We start from the raw sequence: 21409 nt of genomic DNA, 5'->3' as shown, positions 1-21409 counted from the left end.
CAGGTGTACTCGCGAGATGGGTCCGGACTGGGCAAGTCGCTCATATATCCATATAGGACGTGAGGGATGTCCGTCATGTCCTTGGCAAAAGCCGCCTCCGAGGGTTGAGTGATGGCCCCAATTGTAAGCACACCTCCGCCGGGCGGGTCGAACTTTTCACCACAAATGATGCGGTGCGATTTGTTGAAGGGCGTGTGCCAACAGTCGGGGGCTTGTGCCGTTTTGAGTGATTTGTGATGTCGCATGACCATTCGCAATCGGTGCGCCTGAAATCCCTCCCCCTGGCCTCCCGTTCCTGGTGATTTGTGATACCGATGTACTTCGTGGCCCAAATAACGCTGTGAACACGGACGGACTCATGTGTACTCCAGCCGTCAATGATCTCAGCTCCATGTGTGTGTGTGCGTGCGTGCGCGTGCGCGCGCGCTCTGCACCTGACCACCGCCCGCGTGGCGTGTGTTGGCCGGCCGTCTCACCGCCCTGCGCCTCGCCGCCGCAGGAGGACGACCGGATGACGTTCCACCGGCATCCGGTGGCGCAGAGCACCGACTGCATCCGCGGCCTGGTCGGCTTCGAGCGGGGCCTGCACGTCTGGGAAATCCACTGGTCGAGTCGGCAGCGCGGCACGCACGCGGTCGTCGGCGTGGCTACGGCCGACGCGCCTCTCCACTCCACAGGTGCGTGCTACGGGAGAGTGTGGGGGGAGGGGTACTTGGTCATCCCGCATGCCGTAGTTGTGTGCGCTGCTGGGCGTGTGGGGATCGGGTACTTAACTTCTCCTGTTCGGGTGAGGTTCGCCGCGAGACGGAAGCTGCGGTAGACCGCAGTCGTGTCTGGCGTCTCGGACTCCCCCTCCGCACCTGGTTTTGAACTGGCGGCCGTAGGCCGGCTCATGGTCCCGCCCCGGGGCCGGATTCGGGCACGTGCGGCCCTCTCGGGGGCTGGCGCTCCGGAAGAAGGCGGCGGCAGCGGCGGTTTACCCGCCGTCAGGGCGCGACGCTAGCACGTCAACAGCAGCCGCTGGCGTGTGGTGAGCGAGTTGGTGGGCGCCTCCCTGTGGAGAAGACCGCCGGGCGGGCCGCCCCCGCCCCTGCTCACGGGACGGCCCGCTTCCGGCGCCGGCGGGGCGTGTTTGGGTCCCGCCAGATCGGGCCGCATTCCAGGCGTTCACGAGCGCGGCCCGGCATAAACGAAGCGGCGACAGTGTGACGTGCCGGGAGGACGCGCCAGCTGGCGCGCTGGCTGTCAGCTGAGCGTCCGTGTGTTTGGACGGCGCCACCGGCCGCAGGCCCGCGGTCCTCGGGGCCGCCGGGTGGGCTGGGTTACAGTGGAAACAAGCCTGGCCGTTGCGGCGCGCGAGGGGGCGGCCCCGCCCAGACGCCCATGTATTTGTCTTGCGGGGATCTCGGAGTCGCAGTCACGGCTGGCTGCGGTGGCTGGCGACTCGTTTCGTGTTTGGCAGCGGCCGGCGGCGGGGTATGACTGATGGCGCTCTGGGTGTGCGTGGTGCGTCAGGAAGGATCTTGGACTGCGTCATGAGCACGAACATTTCGCGAACGTGCTCCTGGCCGCCTGACGACATCGGCAGTGATGGCAGACGTCCACATTAGGCGTCCGTTTTGATGTTAACCATATCACTATTGGGGATGTCCTGCACAGCTGGGAACTGGAGAAACTCGGCTGTCAAATGTGTGTCGTGTGAAGTGTGTCTATTGCTGCCTACGCTGGTGGTGGTGTGTGCTTCTGGCTCGGTCTTGGGTCATTAGCAGACCCGCGACCCGTGCCGCTGACGATGACTGCCGCTCGGTCCGCCAGGCTACCAGAGTCTGGTGGGCGCCACGGAGAGCAGCTGGGGCTGGGACCTGGGCCGCAACAAGGTCTACCACAACTCCAAGAACAACGAGGGCGTGACGTATCCCAGCATCCTGAGTGACGCCGACCTCAACAGCACCTTCATGGTACCCGACAAGTTCAAAGGTGCGCTGGCCACCGCGTCGAGCGGTCGGAGGCGGGCGCCGCTGGCGAACCGCGCTCGATCGAAGCGCCGTCTATATCTCAGATGATGGATCTGGGCCCATGCATATGCCCTATCTGGAGTGTACGGTCGTGTTCTGCTATGGAATCGATGAACGCATAATGTCTCTATTCGAGGGGCGTCCATTTGTACAAGGCACACCCCGTCAGTTGGCGCGTTGCATCGTGTATGAAGAGTGAACGGTCCAAACAGCCGTTACCGTCGGCGTGCCAGTGTGACCGCCTCCGGTCACAAGGCGTGCCAATGTGACCGTCGACGAGCCTCACCGGCGGCCGCTGTGGGCCCCTCTGTGTGGTGACTGGGTGCCGCGGTGAGCCCTCCGTTAACCTCTTCCTCCCCCGTCGGCAGTGATACTGGACATGGACGAGGGCACGCTCGCCTTCATGGTGGACGGCCAGTACCTGGGCGTGGCCTTCCGCGGCCTCAAGGGCAAGAAGCTGTACCCGATCGTGTCGGCTGTGTGGGGCCACTGTGAGATCACCATGAAGTACATCAACGGCCTGAGCCGTGAGTAAAAGCCTGAGGCGCGGCGGAGGGCGTTCAGTCTGGACCGGACCGGACCGAACTGGACTGGACAGAACTGGACTGGACTGGACTGGACTGGGCTGGACTGGGCTGGGCTGGGCTGGGCTGGGCTGGGCTGGGCTGGGCTGGGCTGGGCTGGGCTGGGCTGGGCTGGGCTGGGCTGGGCTGGGCTGGGCTGGGCTGGGCTGGACTGGGCTGGACTGGACTGGACTGGACTGGACTGGACTGGACTGGACTGGACTGGACTGGACTGGGCTGGGCTGGACTGGACTGGACTGGACTGGACTGGACTGGACCGGACTGGACTGGACTGGACCGGACCGGACTGGACTGGACTGGACTGGACTGGACCGAACCGGATCAGACCGGACCGGACCGGACCGGACCGGGGCGGAGCAGGGCGGCCGGTCTCACTGGGTCTGTGACTGGACTCGGGACGATGCGCCACCATCTAACGTTCCGTGCTGGGTCGATGGCACGCAGCTTTCTCTCGTTTCTGTCAGTCACTGGCGGCTTGGTGCCACTACATTGCCCGCAGGTTCATGACGTTACTGGTTCTGGCGAACGTGTAAAGCTTGGAACATGCCTGGTCAAGTCAGTTTCTCTCATCGTGTCACGCTTGTCTCGCGTTTTCGCCGTATAGCCCGGCCTTTTCAGCCGGCTGGCGTGGGTAGACCGGCCCGTGCCGACCGTGGTGTGCGTCCTGCCGTGCCGGCGGACGCTAATCCGAGCTGACCTGTCCGTCCGTCTTGCAGCGGAGCCGCTGCCGCTGGCCGACCTGTGCCGACGGGCCATCCGCCAGCAGCTGGGCCGTCAGCGGCTCGGTCGCCTGAAGGAGCTGAACCTGCCGGCGGCCGTCAACAACTACCTGCTCTACAAGGACCGGCGGTGAGCGTGCTGCCGTCGCCGCCGCCGCCGCCGCCGCCCTTTCCGCCGCCGCCGCCACCGCCAGCGCCTCTTCCCCCTCCTCGCTCCCTCGGCCTGGCCTTCTCAGGTGGATCTCAGTTGGGGCTCTGGTGGACAGTGTGGGCGCGTGCCGCGGGAGTGCCGGTCGTTTTACGTTCGGATGCGTCTCGCGATTCTTCCACGCTTGTTTGAAACGACTTTTGCCCGCAAATGGGTTTTTATATCGGATGATTTTCACGGTCTTATCGAATGGATTGGTCAGTGTGTGGGGCGCCGCGAGGCAGCCTTTTATGCAGCCCTGATACTAGATCTGTTATTGTGTACCATTTGCGGCGAAGTGCTAGCGTAATTGTGCACGGGCGAGTTTGATACATAATGGGGTCTATCTGTTCATAGTTGGTGCGCGAGGCCGGGCTGGCGTGCCGGCCCAGCTGCCGTGAGCCATACTCTGTGTAGGATCTTGTGTTGTGATATATACCTTGTTTGCAATTGGGAGGCAGCGCCGCGCGGCCAGACGGCCGCCGGCTGGAGAGCGCGTCTCTTGCGCTTGTCCATCGGTATTTTACCCGCCCTGCTCAGCACCAGCGCCTGGGTTTCGGGCGGGCGCGGTCACCGCCCGCCGCCGCCGCCCTGTACATATCGTGTCGCGCAGCCAGCGGCCACCATCGGCCACCATCCGCCAGCGGCCGCCATCGGCCGCATCTGGGGCATTATGTGTCATACGTACGTGTACAAAGCGCCGGCCACCGGCACGTACGACACGCCTGTACAGCCTCAGTTTGTTCTGTTTGTATTGACAATAAACACCAAAACCCCGCTGCTGGTCTTTGAATGGCGCGGGGCGACCCCAGAGCGGGCGGACCGACGGCCGGCGCGCGCCGTCTGAGATCTGCCGCCCGGCGCCGCACTCAACACCGACCCCCACCCCGGGCCAGACCTACAGACGGCCAACACTGACGGCCGGCCGCGCCGGACACGGCCACACCGAGACACCTCGCGCCGTTCCACGCGCCGCGGGCACCGACGCCACGCAGGGCTCACTCGCCCCCAGCGGCCGCTCATGAACACAGACCTCTCGGGGAGCTCGTCCCGCTCCCAGCAGCGTCGCCGCGCTGGACGCCGCCGCCTGCTGGGCGATGCCACACTACATATTGCACATTCACGGATTCTTTGGCCGTCACATCTTTGGCTTATGTGGCCGGGTGAGCGGCGCCACCGGCCGCTACAGTTGGTCTGGTGAGCGGCGCCGGTCGTGCCGCCGTTCACTGCGTCCACGTCCAGCCGCTGACCGTGTCGGCTCCGACCTGTAGCGGAGGTGCCGGCGGCCGGGCACCGGTCGGCCCGACCCTGCCGGCGATGCAGGGCTGTGGAGTAGCAGCCGAGTAGAGCCTTCTATCATGAAAGCCGGAGAGGGCAGCTGGACGCGAGACGACCCTTGGCTAGTTCCGCCAGCGAACGTTACTTCCAGAGAAAACGGCTCGGGGCGATGGGCCTCATTGGCGATAAGAATCAGATTGTTGTCTACCGCCAAAGCCGGCACCTGCCAATGTCAGTTATTGTCGAATATGAACGCCTCGATAACGCTGCATGAAGCTAATGAAAATCGGACGATAATAGTCGGGATTAGCTTCTACGGCACATTAGAGTACAACGCGTGATCGGTGCTGACGAAACAGTGATCTGGAGGAGATCGCGTGTCCATCCGAATGTGGTGCAGAGTCGGGTCGTTTACCGGGGAATATCCTCGCCTCCTGGGAAGTGGTCGGGCCCTCACTGCCCCGGTATCCGAGCGCGTATTCACACAACTTCCTTGGCACGTGGGGTGCTTCTGCCGGGTTTGCGAGCGATGGTGCCGGCTTACACCTGAGCTGTCCTGTGTGAGATGCCCGGAGCGCAGCGCTGCGCATGTGCTGGACCGGCGCCTGTCACGGAACCTCTGATCCCCTGCGTTCGAGCCCTGCCAACTGTATGCTGCTACCCGCCCACGACCGGGGCCCCTGCCAGCGGCATGCTGCTGTACGACGTCACCCGGCTTCATTTGGGGCTTCCAAGGAGCGACCTGTCGCGTCTGACATCCTGCTGGTGCGTATTTTCAGGGTTCCTCGTAGCGATCCGTCTCTTGGCATCCAAATGATGCCCACTTCCGAGTGGTTCTGGACGTCCGACGAAATGTTTGATGACAAGAATTAAATGGTTGCTGCGGTATGGTGTTTTTTTCACGTGCGTTGGGTGTTCGAATGCCGTTGCTATGTGCTCCGACCCCGTGCGTTGTGGAGATTTCGACAGCTGAGAACCCCATCTGCAACGCTGACAGCAGCTATCTTGACCCCGGCCGGGCGGCCACCGACGCCTGGCGGCTACTCCACGCAGTGTCGCCTCGCCACCGCCGCGCTAGATGTCAGGCGCGCATTGGTCATCTCCACCGAGCCGCGCGTCCGCAGCAAATGGCGCGAGACGTCGATTGAGCCGTGCCGGCCGGCCTCGGCCAGAGAGCCGGCCCGCGCGCCCGCCGAGATGGTAGCTCTCTTCGACTCGGTCGAGGCCGACATGAAGGTGTACTGAGTGCCGATGCGGGTGAGCGAGCTACCTGGCTCGGCCTGCGCGCACTGGCAGCAGGGAAACAGGCGCCGCAGCAACGCGTCCAGCCACGGGAACCGACTGAAACGCATCCAGCGCAGAGTCAGACGCAGAATGAGAGTGAGCTGATAACCGGCTTGGACGCGCGAGGCACAGCTGCGGTCGGGAACCGACTGTAAGGCACCCGGCACAGGATTAGATGATATCCGGCTGAGATACGTGTGGCACAGAGACAGGCGAGAACTGGCAGGATTATATGATATCCGGCTGAGATACGTGTGGCACAGAGACAGGCGAGAACTGACAGCATTAGATGACAACCGGCTGAGATACGTGTCGCACAGAGACAGCCGAGAGCTGACAGCATTAGATGACAACCGGCTGAGATACGTGTGACACAGAGACAGCCGAGAGCTGACAGCATTAGATGATAACCGGCTGAGATACGTGTGACACAGAGACAGGCGAGAACTGACAGGATTAGATGACAACCGGCTGAGATACGTGTGACACAGAGACAGGCGAGAACTGACAGCATTAGATGATAACCGGCTGAGATACGTGTGACACAGAGACAGACGACAACTGACAGGATTAGATGATAACCGGCTGATATACGTGTGACACAGAGACAGGCGAGAACTGACAGGATTAGATGATAACCGGCTGAGATACGTGTGACACAGAGACAGGCGAGAACTGACAGGATTAGATGATAACCGGCTGAGATACGTGTGACACAGAGACAGGCGAGAACTGACAGCATTAGATGATAACCGGCTGAGATACGTGTGACACAGAGACAGGCGAGAACTGACAGGATTAGATGATAACCGGCTGAGATACGTGCGACACAGAGACAGGCGAGAACTGACAGCATTAGATGATAACCGGCTGAGATACGTGTGACACAGAGACAGGCGAGAACTGACAGTTATGCCTGGTGCAGAGTCGGTCGCGAACCGACCGAGACACGTTTGCATATTGTCGGCGGAAACTCGAAAGATTGCGGGGCGCGCAAGAAGCCCATAACAATTTGACGCAGAAAAGGCCAGAAAAATAATGCGACTTCGGGAAGACAGGTCGGAAAACCTGAAACCCAGGACGACGTTCCAAACAAACACAGGACGACGTCACAAACAACAAGGAAATGCGGACTTTCCCACCGATATTACTTGTGCAACGCTGAGTAACGCGGTTCCACACTTTTATTGAAATGGAAAGTTGGAGATGGAGCAGGACATACCACAAACATGAGACTCGATTGCGACCAATCCTGAGCTGAAATCACACAGATAACAAATATTGCTGAGAACAACCACAGCAAATGGAATAAAAGCGGACCCCGGGGCCATCAGGAAGCGTGTAGCCCGCCTGCTTTGCATAACTAACCGCTCATTGCGGAATTATGACATTGAGAGCACTAGACAAGATGAATCTGCATGTCAAGTCCAAACCGCTGAGTTGTACCCCAAACACTCCAAGTGATGGGTGAGGGAGGTGCACGATAAAAACGGCTTTGGCCAAAATCCCAGCACTCCGTGCAACTTTGGCCAGCACTGCAGTGTCAGACGATGCAGGCAACAAGCCACACAGGAGCACGAGCGAACACAAACGACTCATCCCCAAAACCACACGCAGGCTTTGGAGGAGGCGAGGGGCGGTGGGGGTGAGGGGGTGAGGGAGGACAGAACTGGCCGAACCACCGCACACAGCACAACGTTTACAGAATGTGACATACGGAGAGACGGCGCCCTCTAACGGCGGCGCAGGTGGCGCCACTGGCGGTGGGGAGGGCCTCCGCTCCAGCGTCCGTGGTCTCCTGCGTCCAAAGCAGCAACGCTATTTGCCATTTGTTCACTCCTCACATGGCGCTTTGGTGTCGATCAGCCTCCATCATGTATCTGCTTAGGTTGTTCCAACAGAGCAAAATTCATACCGTACTTCTGCACTTTACTACAAGTCATCAAAAGTTAAAATGTATTTTAGCTCCGCGCATTTGACTACCCGCCCAGAAACCCAAGGGAAATTTGAGGTAGACAGAGACGGAGTTCTAATTTACTAAGTTTGCTGCACTTTTAGTGAAAACTATGAAATAGGGCTGACGAGATGCATAACTTGGAACACCACTGGTCGAATGTCAAATGCCAGGCCGACTTTGTCTCGGCCCTCAGAGAAAACAGCGTTGCCAGCGTAAAGGGGGCGAAAAACGGCCGGCGATACCAATAAATTTTGCGTACAAGTACCCATGGCCTCATGGACGCAACGCAGCCCCAGTAGTTCAGAACATCTCGCGAGCGTTTAGTCGACCGAATCACAAAAGAAGGCATGTGCTCTGTCACAGTGGGCGATCTCGGGGTACGGGCGGCGTGTGTGAAGACGTACCGGAGGACGCGGCAAACGTCGCAGCCGGAGAAGATGCAGTAGATGATGGGGTTGGCCGCCGAGTTGAGCGGCGCCAGACTCTGGAAGAAGGTGCTCAGCGCCGCGATCGTCTGGTTCTTCGGCAACAAGTGGAACACGTGCAGCAGGTTGAAGATGAAGTACGGCGACCAGCACAGAATGAACACTGCAATACCAAAGGGGACGGGGAGTTATCAGATAGCTACTGAGTGAATCGAGTGCACTTGCCGTCCAAACCGAGGGACCAGCGACATCCTGGCCGGCATCAAGCCAAAGTTGAGCCGGCAAGCCAGCTGGACTGTCCAGGAGGAGCCCGGGCAGGTTGTGAGCAGGGGACGTCATCGGCGTCACCGCTGGTGACGTCACTACTGCCTCACCGCGACCCAGCTTACCCGACACGATGACGAATGTCATCTTGACCGTCTTGATCTTGGCCTTGGGTATGATGCCGCGGGAGCTGGCCCGCTTGGTGTCTCGGTCGCCGTCCGTGTAGGCTGCTCTTCTGCCTGAGCATGGGGCCGTAGGCCTTGTTATTTACGGTGTCGTGTGTGTTTACGCACGCATACGTGCATATGCCGCTGGGTTGATGGTGGGCTCTCGCTGAATGACAGTTGGATAAGAAATAAACCCTACAGTTTGGGGATCATCCTGCAAGCCAGAAAGGAGGCTCAAACGCAAAAAAACGATCCGGCGTTGGTCGCCGACCCCACGGGATAAAGGGGGGAGGGGGGTAGGGCGTACCTAGCTCCGCCCCCTCCTCCTTCTCCGAGCAGCAAGAGGTGGTGTGTGTCGCAGGCGTGTTTACAATCGGTCATTCATCGTCCTCCACTGAGGACTATGATGAAAGCACAGGTACAGCTGGTCTTACGTTTTACCTCCCGGGGGAATTCTGATAAATCAGGTTGATAGAGATCGAAGAGGAACACAAGACGAGAGGGCTGATGCCGCGCTGGAGACAGAGGGTGGGCGACAAAGTGGGCTACAGAGAGGCCACTTTGTCAAGTTAGCTGAAGGTTTACAGCTTTTGGCGAGCTCCAGGAACATGAAGGATTGGTTTTACACCAGCAGGGGACCTTCCGGGAAATACTGTTGAGAACGGCTTTCTGATTGGACTGTTACGACCATCAAGAGCCTTTCTTCGGTGACAAAAAGGGCGACGTTCACTGGTTTTTCTCTCCAAAAGAGCCTCACCGCTGAGTAGCGAGAAGCAACAAAGGGTGAGACGCGACGTGACCCGAATGCGCTACATTCCGATGACAGCGGCTGCTGACAATTCAATAACGAGCCGCCTCTGAGATGCCGGCTGCGTGCCTGTGATGGGCCGCGGAAGCGGTGCAATAGCCGCGCCCGCTCCAGACGTTTATTACTCACCGGCGGCGAGCTTCGACTTGTCGGCGGCGCTGCCCAGCTCCTGGCCCTTGCGCCAGATGGTGATGACGATGACGATGTAGCAGGCGGCGATGAGCACCGCCGGCAGGATGAACAGCGAGGTGGCCGTCACCGTCACGTAGATCTGCCAGTTGCGCGGTGTGCCCAGGTCAATCCAGCACTCAACTCGCTCTGAAACGGAAAACGGCCGAATGCCAAATGCATACCCACCTAGGCTTTTGAAAAGTTTGCTCCGCAGAGACGTGTGGCCTGAAAGCAGGAGGTGAGCTCCCAAAGACAGTGTGCCTAGATTCCAGCATCGTAACTGATCGCGCCGGGTACTGCCTGTGTGACCTCCGATACCCTGTCCGTCAGGATGTCACCGACGGAGTCAGCGCGGCACGCCACAGCCACTGACGGGTCACCGACGGCTGGGTGTTGACCCGATATGACGGGGGGTGTGATGGAGCGTCCTGGGTCAGCAGGCTCGACTCGTCCGGGCCATTTCTCGCTATGGCCCCGGGACTCCCAGGAGCGCAGTTCAGGCCGGCTGCGGTCTGTGTTGGCGCCCAATAAGTTCTCGGCGTAGGCGCTCTGTCTAACACTGTTGGGCTGGCTGAGTACCCATTACAAGATGATCGTTATTCGGGTGAGACACTCGGCCGACTCTGCCGGGCCGAGTCGGCTGGGGCCTCGGTCGGCTCTGCCAGGCCGAGTCGGCTGGGGCCTCGGTCGACTCTGCCGGGCCGAGTCGGCTGGGGCCTCGGTCGACTCTGCCAGGCCGAGTCGGCTAGGGCCTCAGCCAACTCTGCCGGGCCGAGTCGGCTGGGGCATGTTGTTAACAGGGCACAGCGTTGCTCCGACGGGCGTTCAATAATCGGCAGCTATCCAAATAATGGTGCCCAGGGCCGAATGAAACATCGGCGGTGGGTAAGACTGAACGTCAGGCCACATGGCAGCTGCCCTTGCGCCGATCCAGATTCCTCGCCGCAAGAAGACGACACACGTATAAACTGTCATGTCAAGACTAACGTCGGTTGCGTCGGTGATGGCAAAGCCGAGCCGCCGTCACAGGGGTGTCGGGTTATCAAGCCGGCCGGCGCCGGTGACATGGCAAAGCCGAGCCGCCGTCACAGGGGTGTCGGGTTATCAAACCGGCCGGCGCCGGTGACATGGCAAGCCGAGGCGCCGTCACGGGGGTGTCGGATTATCAAGCCGGCCGGCGCCGATGACATGGCAAAGCCGAGCCGCCGTCACAGGGGTGTCGGGTTATCAAACCGGCCGGCGCCGGTGACATGGCAAAGCCGAGGCGCCGTCACAGGGGTGTCGGATTATCAAGCCGGCCGGCGCCGGTGACATGGCAAAGCCGAGGCGCCGTCATAGGGGTGTCGGGTCACCAAGCCGGCCAGCGCCGGTGACATGGCAAAGCCGAGGCGCCGTCACAGGGGTGTCGGATTATCAAGCCGGCCGGCGCCGGTGACATGGCAAAGCCGAGGCGCCGTCACAGGGGTGTCGGGTCATCAAGCCGGCCGGCGCCGGTGACATGGCAAAGCCGAGCCGCCGTCACAGGGGTGTCGGGTTATCAAGCCGGCCGGCGCCGGTGACATGGCAAGCCGAGGCGCCGTCACAGGGGTGTCGGGTTATCAAGCCGGCCGGCGCTGGTGACATGGCATGCCGAGGCGCCGTCACAGGGGTGTCGGGTTGTCAAGCCGGCCGGCGCCGGTGACATGGCATGCCGAGGCGCCGTCACAGGGGTGTCGGGTTATCAAGCCGGCCGGCGCCGGTGACATGGCATGCCGAGGCGCCGTCACAGGGGTGTCGGGTTATCAAGCCGGCCGGCGCCGGTGACATGGCATGCCGAGGCGCCGTCACAGGGGTGTCGGGTTATCAAGCCGGCCGGCGCCAGTGACATGGCATGCCGAGGCGCCGTCACAGGGGTGTCGGGTTATCAAGCCGGCCGGCGCCGGTGACATGGCATGCCGAGGCACCGTCACAGGGGTGTCAGGTTGTCAAGCCGGCCGGCGCCGGTGACATGGCATGCGTGTCAGAACACGCACGGTGCACCGCTGAGAGGTGGAGCCTCGAAATGTCCGCGCAGGTCACTGTCAATGGCCTGGGAGTGCGGTGAACATTAATCATCAAGGCCATTATCATCCGAGAGCTGACCACTCATCGGCTCTAAGCATGCGTCGCATTTCAAAATAGGAAGGGGCCTTCTGTTTAACTCTGTTTTAGGGCATTTTCTAATGCGTGACATTTCCTTGACTTTACTGTAATGGCGTTGATGATTTCATTATCAAAGTAGATATAATTTCACAACATCGTAAATGCATTATGATTTCGCCATGTCGCAAGCCGAGATTCCAGGTAAGATCACTCACTATTTCAAAAGGTGCATCACTGTTGCAGATAGCGAGGTCAATTCGAACCGCTCATGTCGCTCATCTTTGCACGCTGTCTAAGAAGGGCTCAACAAACATGCTGCTTGAATGCACATTGCACGTGCTCTTGGATCTGTACCGATAGTCTAGCTAAATGCGGCTGAAGGATGCCAGTGAATGTGGGAGAAACGGAATGTGGACTTACAAGCGCCTGCAGTTCAGTATCGACGACAAGGCTAAATTATCCCGAAAGTTTTAACAAGCTGTGTTTGACTCTTGCCCATTTATCTGAAGAAATGTGTCGTTTTTGGACGCGACAGAAGACGGTGAGTTTTAGACCAACAGGTTTTCTATTTGCCAAACAGCATTTGTCTGTCCAGTCAAAAATATTGATGGCAGACATTAAATTTCAACCTTACAAAGCGAGATCACCTTACCTACGTGACCAGACAGAGGACATCATGGGCATGGACGAGCCGTTATTTTTTCTCGGCGACTTCAACCTTGACATTCTGAACCCAAACAAGATCGGTGTACAGCAGTACGTCACTGTCAAGTCCTTGGTTCGTTGGCACACACGATTAAACCAATCAAACGACGTAGTCTTCTCTGGACACGCGCACACCGTGCCGGCCTGGCGCATCCACCACTGACAGACAAGGTTGCCGTAATCGGCATATCGAACGGCAGGATGGGCTGCCCACACGTGACGTCACTAAACCCGAGTGCGAACACCACACTTCCCCCGGGTCGATCGGTAGGTCTTGACCTTCGGGTCGACCTCTAGCCTCTCCGGGCCCTCCGCTGACGGTTGCCTCGACGCGACGCCACCGTCCTGGGTTGGTCTGCAAATCGCACCTTCTTTGGAGCTGGTCTTGGTGCGACGTCACTGCGTGCGGGGGTCGGATCGCCCTGCGTGGCGTAAACGGGCAGGTACATACGAATGAACTGCCGGTTCCGCCACATGGTGCGACCGCTGGAGAACTTTACCAGGCAATCCCTTATTCTCCCGATGACCACGCATTCTCCCATTCTGTCCCCGAGTCCTGTCTCCTTGTCTTGTACACTCATTTCGTGCCGATTCGGGTCGGGTGCAGTGGCTTTGCTCCTTTGTCGTAGGCTGTAGTCGTCTCCCTCATCACATCCTCCTCCTTCCAGTCATAGTCCTCCGCAGCCTTCTGCAAAGCTTTGTCGAAGGCGCGATGGTGCATGGGGATTGCCGACCGAACTGGGTGCCCGTAGAGGATCTGGGCGGGTGAGCGTCCGTCCACCCGGGGCGTGTTCCGGATCTCCAGGATGCCTCGGGCGAACTCGTCGAAGTCCGTGTTGCTGGCCACAGACGTCTTTTGCAGGAGTCGTTTGACCAGCTTGACTGCTGATTCCGCGTGGCCATTCGACTGGGGGTAGTGTGGACTTGATAACACGTGTCTGACCCCCCAGCGCACGAGGAAGTCCCTGGTGTGGTGCGCCGTGAACTGTGGGCCTCCGTCGCTTCTCAGGACGTTTGGCACGCCTGTGGAAGGGAAGATCTCGCGCAGAGAGCAGACGAGGGTCCGGGACGTCGCTTCTCTTTTGCAGGAGGCGACGATGGGCCAGCCGGAGAGTCTGTCGGCGTACACGAGGAACGTCTTTCCTGCATGGTGGAAGAAGTCCGCCGACACGGACTGGGAGACTCTCGTCGGCTTGGGGTCGGTCATGAGCGGCTCCTTCTGCGGGCTGGGCAGTCTCTTATGGCAGCGGCGACGTGATGTCACGAAATTGTGGACGTGCTGGTCGATGTTAGGCCAGTACACCGACTGTCTGGTGCGCCGCTTTGTCCCGTCGACGCCTTGGTGACTGCCATGAAGGCGTTCGAGCACTTCACGTCGTAGGTCGTGCGGGATGACGAGCCGTGCTCCGCAGACAAGAAGGCCATCGTCGATGGATAGGCGCTCTCGGACGTTCCAGTAGGGATGAACCAGACTGGTGAGGTCTGCCCTGTGTTCGGGAAATCCTTGCATGACGGTCTCCGCCACCTTCTGGTATGCCTCGTCCGCGCCGGCAGCTTCTTTGACCTTCTCCAGCAGAGCGTCCTGGAACGGTGCAGATCCCGCTTCGTCTTCGCCGCCGTCGGTGAGGCGTGTCAGGAGGACACTGCGCGCCTGGTGCGTCACGTCGTGTTCACCTTCCCGGTCTTCAGTGCTCGGCTGATCGACGGGTGACCCTTGACTGCGCGTCTGGGAGCTGTTGAATCTTTCCAGCTTTCCAGACGGCTGTGAAGGTGTATGCCATGAGCTTCTCTCGTAGGCTTTCGAGCCTGGGGTTTTCTATCTCCGCCAGAGGCTTGGTGTTGCGGATGGACACCAAAGGTCTGTGGTCGGTGACAATGCTGAACTCTGCCATTCCAGCCAGATAGATGTGGCACTTGCGCACGGCCCAGGTCACCGCCAGCATCTCGAGCTCCACGACAGCGTAGCGTGATTCGACCTCAGACAAGAATGTGGAGCCACACTGGACCAGCTTCCACTCCAGGTCGTGACGCTGCAGCAGCGCGTAGCCCAGGCCTCGGAGTCGTGATACGTCCGTGTGGACTGCGGTTGGCAGTGACGGGTTGAAGTAGGCCAGGACCGGAGGGGTGACGAGAGTTACTTTGACGGCTTCGAACGCTGCCTGGTGCACCGATGCCCATGTCCACTGGTTCCGGGTCTCAGCAGGTCTCGTAGAGGCTCGGCTGTCCTGGCTGTGTCCGTCGAGAACGCTCCGAGCTGGTTGACCAGTCCCATGAAGCTCCTTAAGTCTGTGAGGTTCTCTGGAACGGGGAAGTCAGCGATAGTCCGCACCTTGCGCTGGTCTGCTGTGTAGCCGTCAGGACTGATGACGTAGCCGCAGAAGTCCAGCACCTGAGCGGCGAACGTCACCTTCGACGGGTTCAGGGTGATGCCATCGCTGTCTCATCGCTGAAGAATCTGGGTGACGTGCAGAAGGTGGATCGAGTAGTCGTCATCGTAGGCCAGGATGTCGTCGACTACCTTGTTCGTCTTCGGCAGGCCCGCCAGTGCTGCGTCTCCACGCCGCCCATACTCGTCTCCGGACTTACAGAGGCCCATGACGGCGCGTTTAAACTTGTAGCGTCCTCAGAGTGTTATAAAACACGTCAGGTCCGGGTCCTCCTCTGCGATCTGGACCTGGAAGTATCCTGACTTCGCGTCCAGTTTCGTGAAGTATCGGCTTCCTTGCCCGATTCCGGTGACGACATCGTGAGGCGTGGTAACTGGATGCGCTCCACGTCGAACGTAGAGATTGAGTCTGGTCAGATCCACGCACATGCGCACGGAGGTCTTGCCGTGACTTTGGTCCGTGGGCGGCTCCGGCACTGGGGCCATCGGGTGACATAACTCGGTCGGGTGTGCCACGGGCGTCATGACGTCTTGCGCGATCAGATCGTCCAGCTGATGCTTGATGTCGTCTCGCCATGCATGCGGGATGTGTCTGGCGGCTGTCACAGCGTACGGACAAGCGTCTGGCCGGAGATCGATCTGCATTGGACCACCTGACAACTCCCTCAGCGGTGGCTGGGTGCTGAACACTCTCGGGAACGCCTTCTCCAGTGTGTCGAGGCGCTGGTCCTTCTGGGCTGGCGTCGGGTCCCCGTCGTCTGGTTTCCATCTTGGAAGGGGCGGGCTGACTTCTGCCGCTTGAACGTCCTGAGTCGTCACGGGTGTAGACGTCGTCTCTTCAGCAGCAGTCTGTTGCGTTGTTGTTCCTGTGACACCGTAGATCTGTCTCGGGAAGTCAGGCGAGATGATGCCAACGGCGATGGAGCCATGCCATGACAGGAGGACCGCGTCAAGGCTTGTCACAACCGTCACGGTGGTCGACGTCTGGCGTCGTCCCATGGTCAACTTGCACTGGAACGTGCCGGTACACTCCAGCTGATGTCCTCCAGCGGCCAGGAGACTGTCGGCCGGCTGTGTCAGCTGCGAGGAGTCGGTGTCGATCCCCTCTGCTCCTTTGGTGCCGATGACGGAGACTTCGGTACCAGTGTCTGGCGTCCACAGGAGTGATCCCTCACTTCTCTGATGGCTGACCAGGAGAGACATTTGTGGCGTCTTCTTCGCGGGCACGCCTTGAACACGCACGTTGTTCACATGGAGGTTGTCGGGCGTCTGTCGTTCTCCGTAGTCTGACCGCGTGTTGCTCCGTCTGGCCCGCTTGCAGACTGATGTGTAGTGTCCTTTGATGCCACAGGCACTACACGTCGCGTTTCTGGCTGGGCAAGAGGCCAGCTGCTTCTTGGGGTGCCATGGTCCCCAGTCACGTCGGTATCGTGGGCAACGAGTTGGCTGATGCCGCTACTAAGCGAGCAGCGATGACACCATATACCCGGTTTTTGCCTATCCCGGCAGTTAAGCAGTTAAGGCAGTCTACCCGGCAGTTAAGACCTTCCTGAGAAGCAAATTGTAGCGTTGTTTGGACCAGGTGGGCGGCAATAAGCTCAGGGCGATAAAAACCGAGTTGGGCTTGTGGTCGTCATGCTCTCGCAGTGTGCGGTGGGAAGAAGAGGCTTTATGCAGGCTGCGTGTTGGGCATACGTATGCCACACATGGCCATCTGTTGCACGGAGTCGACAGACCCCTATGCCAGCGGTGCAGTGCCGCTCTCACTGTCCACCATGTCATTGTATCATGTCCATGCCTCATCGAAGAACGACGTCACTTTGGTCCGCAAGCTTCGCCCCTGACGATTAGCGATGTGCTCGGGGACAGTTCTTCCTTTCTCGATTTCAAACAACTCTCTTCGTTCTTAAACGATATTGATTTTCGTCATTTTCACACCGTACTAGGTAAGTAAAAGCATCGTTATGGGCGCAAAATGACCACTGAAGTTGACGCGCCCGAAAACACCAATGAACAACAAATCTTATGCGCATTGCTGGCATTGCGTCCCATTTGCATATTTTCCGTGTTCTGTGCTTATACATGTGATATGTGCTGACGCGGTGTTAGAATAGCCACTCGCTGGATTTCGCCAAGGTCCGCAATAATAATAATAACAATAATAATAAGATTAGTGATGCGAGGAAGTGGCATGCCATAGTAAACTTCGCAGCGGGGAAACACTTTTTTAAATAGCAGCTTTATATAATAGCATATATATATATATATATATATATATATATATATATATATATATATATATATATATATATATATATATATATATTGTGTGTGTGTGTGTGTGTGTGTGTGTGTGTGTGTGTGTGTGTGTGTGTGTGTGTGTGTGTGTGTGTGTGTGTGTGTGTGTGTGTGTGTGTGTGTGTGTGTGTGTGTGTGTGTGTGTGTGTGTGTGTGTGTGTGTGTGTGTGTGTGTGTGTGTGTGTGTGTGTGTGTGTGTGTGTGTGTGTGTGTGTGTGTGTGTGTGTGTGTGTGTGTGTGTGTGTGTGTGTGTGTGTGTGTGTGTGTGTGTGTGTGTGTGTGTGTGTGTGTGTGTGTGTGTCAGTGTGCACACCTTTGCCCACAGAGAAAGTAAGCTTACATTAACGCAATTTCTGTTACATGCAAGGACAAATGCGTATTTAATCAGGTGACCTAAGCTGTTTGTTTCTGTCAGAATTTCTATATCTGGTGAGGCTGGCTTTGAGAACTTGTGAACAGGTTTTTGGACATGATCTTAGAATCAGTGTGTTTTCAGTTAGGTCAAAACGTAGGGTTTCTTATTATAGGTTTTGCGCACATGCTGGTCTGGTGCTCTCTCCTGCAGGTGCATCGTCACACGTGATGAAGGAGATGCCGTAGTCGTTCCAATATATGTCGAGCTGCGCAGCCGGCTATCTCCGTCCGGGCATTTAAATTATTGAACCTTTCTGGCGCTCTTTAGTTGGTTTTGGTCTGCCGTCAGGTTGTTTTTCATTACATGGCTGCGGGTTGTCTTGCTCTTAATATAGATGGCAAATCTTATTTCGGTATATTGGTCAGTCGGAGTGATATTTGTCGTCAAAATGCTCCGCAAAACTTTATCACCTTATAGCACGGGGACATTTGATTTCAATAAAAGTTGATGGGTCGGTCTCTTGTCGACTGGTTCCAGCTTTTGCCGATTCAAGGTGAACCTAATCTCTTGGTCAACTGCGCTGTTCGAATGGCCGTTTTTAACGAGTAACTGCTTGCACCGTTCAAGTTCTTAATGTGTGCTGGACCAGCTGGAGCGATGCTTCGGCGCGCGTCGCACCACCGAACAGATGACGACCGCGCGGTAGCGCTCTTGGCATTCGCTAGCCGAGTTCAAGCATGCGGCAGCATCAGTAGGCTTACGGTGCACTTTCGTCTCAATAGTTCCGTTACTCACATACACATCGATGACAAGAAATCGTAAACGGTTGTTGACATTCTGATCAGTTGTCAATCGTGATAACGACTGGCGTTGCATATCAGCCTGCAATTAGTAAAGTTAGGTCGAGTCTCTGACATGAACAAAGATGTCATCGACACGTCCGCAGTATCCATGTGGTTTAAGGGCCAGGGTTTTGAGGACATGGTTGTCTAGCCAGCACATGTACCTATTCGCAAGGAAGCGGCCGAGCGGCGACCCCATCGCCACACCATCTACTCGACGGCAGAGTCTTCTGTTCGGACAACGGAATAGTGCCTCTGTGGTGCAGCATCGGAACATTTTTTTCGAGGGATTGATGGTGACAATTTCAGTGGTGGCGAGATTGGGTGGTGGTAGACGCAGTCCAGTATAATACGGATTGCTTCATCAACAGGCGTGTTTATGAGCATACTTTCTACGTCCAATAAAGCATGTAAATCGGTGGGATTGCTAAACTTAATAATTTCAATGAACTTTCCAGTTGACCTCAACCTATATTCTGCTGGCGTGGCGGGCTCAATTAAACCTTTAAAAGGTGTGTCCAGCTGATGGATAGGTGTAAATAGAAATGAGCAATACAAATGAAGAATATTTAAAAGCGATACAAATATTGCTCCAGGTTTATGAAACTTTGGATGAATACCCGGCGGGTCTGTAGCCCATACATTACATACCTACGTATATGCATACATACATACAGACATACGTACGTACGTACATACATACATACATACATACATACATACATACATACATACATACGTGCATACATAGACACATACATACATACATACATACATACATACATACATACATACATACATACATACATACACACACACACACACATATATATATATATATATATATATATATATATATATATATATATATATATATATATATATATATGTGTGTGTGTGTGTGTGTGTGTGTGTGTGTGTGTGTGTGTGTGTGTGTGTGTGTGTGTGTGTGTGTGTGTGTGTGTGTGTGTGTGTGTGTGTGTGTGTGTGTGTGTGTGTGTGTGTGTGTGTGTGTGTGTGTGTGTGTGTGTGTGTTGTGTGTGTGTGTGTGTGTGTGTGTGTGTGTGTGTGTGTGTGGTGTGTGTGTGTGTGTGTGTGTTGTGTGTGGTGTGTGTGTGTGTGTGTGTGTGTGTGTGTAGTGTGTGGTGTGTGTGTGTGGTGTGTGTGTGTGTTGTGTGTGGTGTGTGTGTGTGTGTGTGTGTGTGTGGTGTGTGTGTGTGTGTGTGTGTGTGTGTGTGTGTGTGTGTGTGTGTGTGTGTGTGTGTGTGTGTGTGTGTGTTGTGTGTGTGTGTGTGTGTGTGTGTGTGTGTGTGTGTGTGTGTGTGTGTGTGTGTGTGTGTGTGTGTGTGTGTGTGTGTGTGTGTGTGTGTGTGTGTGTGTGTGTGTGTGTGTGTGTGTGTGGTGTGTGTGTGTGTGGTGTGTGTGTGTGTGTGTGTGTGTGTGTGTGTGTGTGTGTGTGTGTGTGTGTGTGTGTGTGTGTGTGTGTGTGTGTGTGTGTGTGTGTGTGTGTGTGTGTGTGTGTGTGTGTGTGTGTGTGTGTGTATGATACAGAAGTATCGTGGGATCTCAGATACTGGGTGACATAGACATGAACCACCCTTTGCAACGCCGTTGAAGCAAAGCCAGATGTAAACAACAGGTGAGAGATTACCACAAAAACTCGGCTAACAGTACACAGGTTCTGACCGAACAGAGTGTCGACGATCGCACGCTCCGGTGACATGCGTGTAAACACAGGCGGAGTCCAAAAGCTGTTCATTCCTCAAGAAACGCTTGATAGGCTACCGGAGTGGTCCAAAACGTAACGAGTTGTCTAGATTTCCTCGACGCCGCCATATGATATCTAGGATTCTCTGGATAACGATGTGCGTAGCATATTTTAGCGCAGGATATCGCGCATCTGCAACATCGGCCTCCATACGTCACAGTGCCCGTTTGCCAAGCGGAGCCGGGTTCGGCCGGCGGCGCCAGGTAGCGGGCCGGCCCAGCGGGGCCGCCTCACCTTCGACCAGCTGCTCCTCATACATGTACAGGTAGGGCAGCGAGAAGAGGGCGCTGAGCGCCCAGGCGGATGCTATCAGCAGCTTGGCGCGCCGCCCTGGAACATAGCCGCCGCATCAGTGGGGCTCAGAAGACGGACGGACGGCCGACGGCGACGGCGGCGGCGGCGGCGGCGGCGCTGTCGTGGTGGTTCACTGCCTTTGGTCGCTCTATGTCAGATGGTGGTGCTTTCTCAACCGCTGCCTGGCGCCTCACCGCAATGGTAGTGTAAGGACTTGTTTGAACTTTGGATTAACAACCGGCCAAACATTTTTTAGTCTATCATTTTTTTCTAACTGGCATGTTAAGAAGAGCAGCTGAAGATTTCGGCCCATACAAGGCCGGTGCGCAACACAGTTTTTATACGATGGTTCAGGGCAAAGATCTTCAGTCTTTTCCCGCCACCATCCAGTTTGATATCACCTGACATGGCACAGCCCGTTTTTGAACCACATATCAGGAGTACTGAAAGCAAAGATGGGTATTCTGAATGTTCTAGGCTGAATGTAGCCTAACTTTGTTCATTCTTTCTTGATGCCCTCTCAGGAGCAGCGCCACAGTTCCGCAGAAACGGACGAAAATATAAAAATTACGCGTGTAAAAATTTTGGTCATTAAAAACAGTTCTGTGCTGAATGATGTTTGTCTTTGCCTGTGACCATATACGATTATCGGTTATAATACACACTGCTGCAATTGTGACGCAGAGCATGTGCGTACTATTTGTCGGAACGACTCCAAAGTGAAGCATGTGCACGTTTGGAAGATCGGTCCTGCGGAACGTGCCCCATTAGTGATTTCGGG

General features: G+C 56.9%; 2 protein-coding genes across 5 annotated transcripts in view; one reads left to right on the top strand and one right to left on the bottom strand.

Annotated features, from left to right (window-relative positions):
• gus (splA/ryanodine receptor domain and SOCS box containing gustavus) overlaps positions 1 to 4285 on the top strand; it is a 49129-nt gene extending 44844 nt beyond the window's left edge. For all 3 annotated transcript variants that reach the window (XM_037234296.1, XM_037234297.1, XM_037234295.1), the window contains 4 exons: positions 500 to 677; positions 1816 to 1977; positions 2384 to 2542; positions 3316 to 4285. In XM_037234296.1, the coding sequence (XP_037090191.1) occupies positions 500 to 677; positions 1816 to 1977; positions 2384 to 2542; positions 3316 to 3452 (636 nt within the window). In that variant the 3' untranslated portion in view covers positions 3453 to 4285. The remainder of the gene's footprint in view (positions 1 to 499; positions 678 to 1815; positions 1978 to 2383; positions 2543 to 3315) is intronic.
• Positions 4286 to 4734: 449 nt separating this feature from the next.
• The window catches only part of LOC119110459 (cardioacceleratory peptide receptor), an 87294-nt gene continuing 70619 nt past the window's right edge, over positions 4735 to 21409 (bottom strand). The window contains exons 5-10 of one of the 2 annotated variants that reach the window (XM_037234293.1): positions 20569 to 20664; positions 9818 to 10006; positions 8839 to 8952; positions 8429 to 8612; positions 7785 to 7865; positions 4735 to 6124 (exon numbers count right to left, since the gene is read on the bottom strand). In XM_037234293.1, coding sequence (XP_037090188.1) covers positions 5824 to 6124; positions 7785 to 7865; positions 8429 to 8612; positions 8839 to 8952; positions 9818 to 10006; positions 20569 to 20664 — 965 coding nt within the window. In that variant the 3' untranslated portion in view covers positions 4735 to 5823. The remainder of the gene's footprint in view (positions 6125 to 7784; positions 7866 to 8428; positions 8613 to 8838; positions 8953 to 9817; positions 10007 to 20568; positions 20665 to 21409) is intronic. The other variant, XM_037234294.1, reaches the window with a different exon arrangement.

Source organism: Pollicipes pollicipes, unplaced genomic scaffold (assembly GCF_011947565.3).
Source record: "Pollicipes pollicipes isolate AB1234 unplaced genomic scaffold, Ppol_2.1 Scaffold_7231;HRSCAF=8579_pilon_pilon_pilon, whole genome shotgun sequence".
NCBI lineage: Eukaryota > Metazoa > Arthropoda > Thecostraca > Pollicipedomorpha > Pollicipedidae > Pollicipes > Pollicipes pollicipes.
This window is presented reverse-complemented; position numbering and strand designations above follow the sequence as displayed.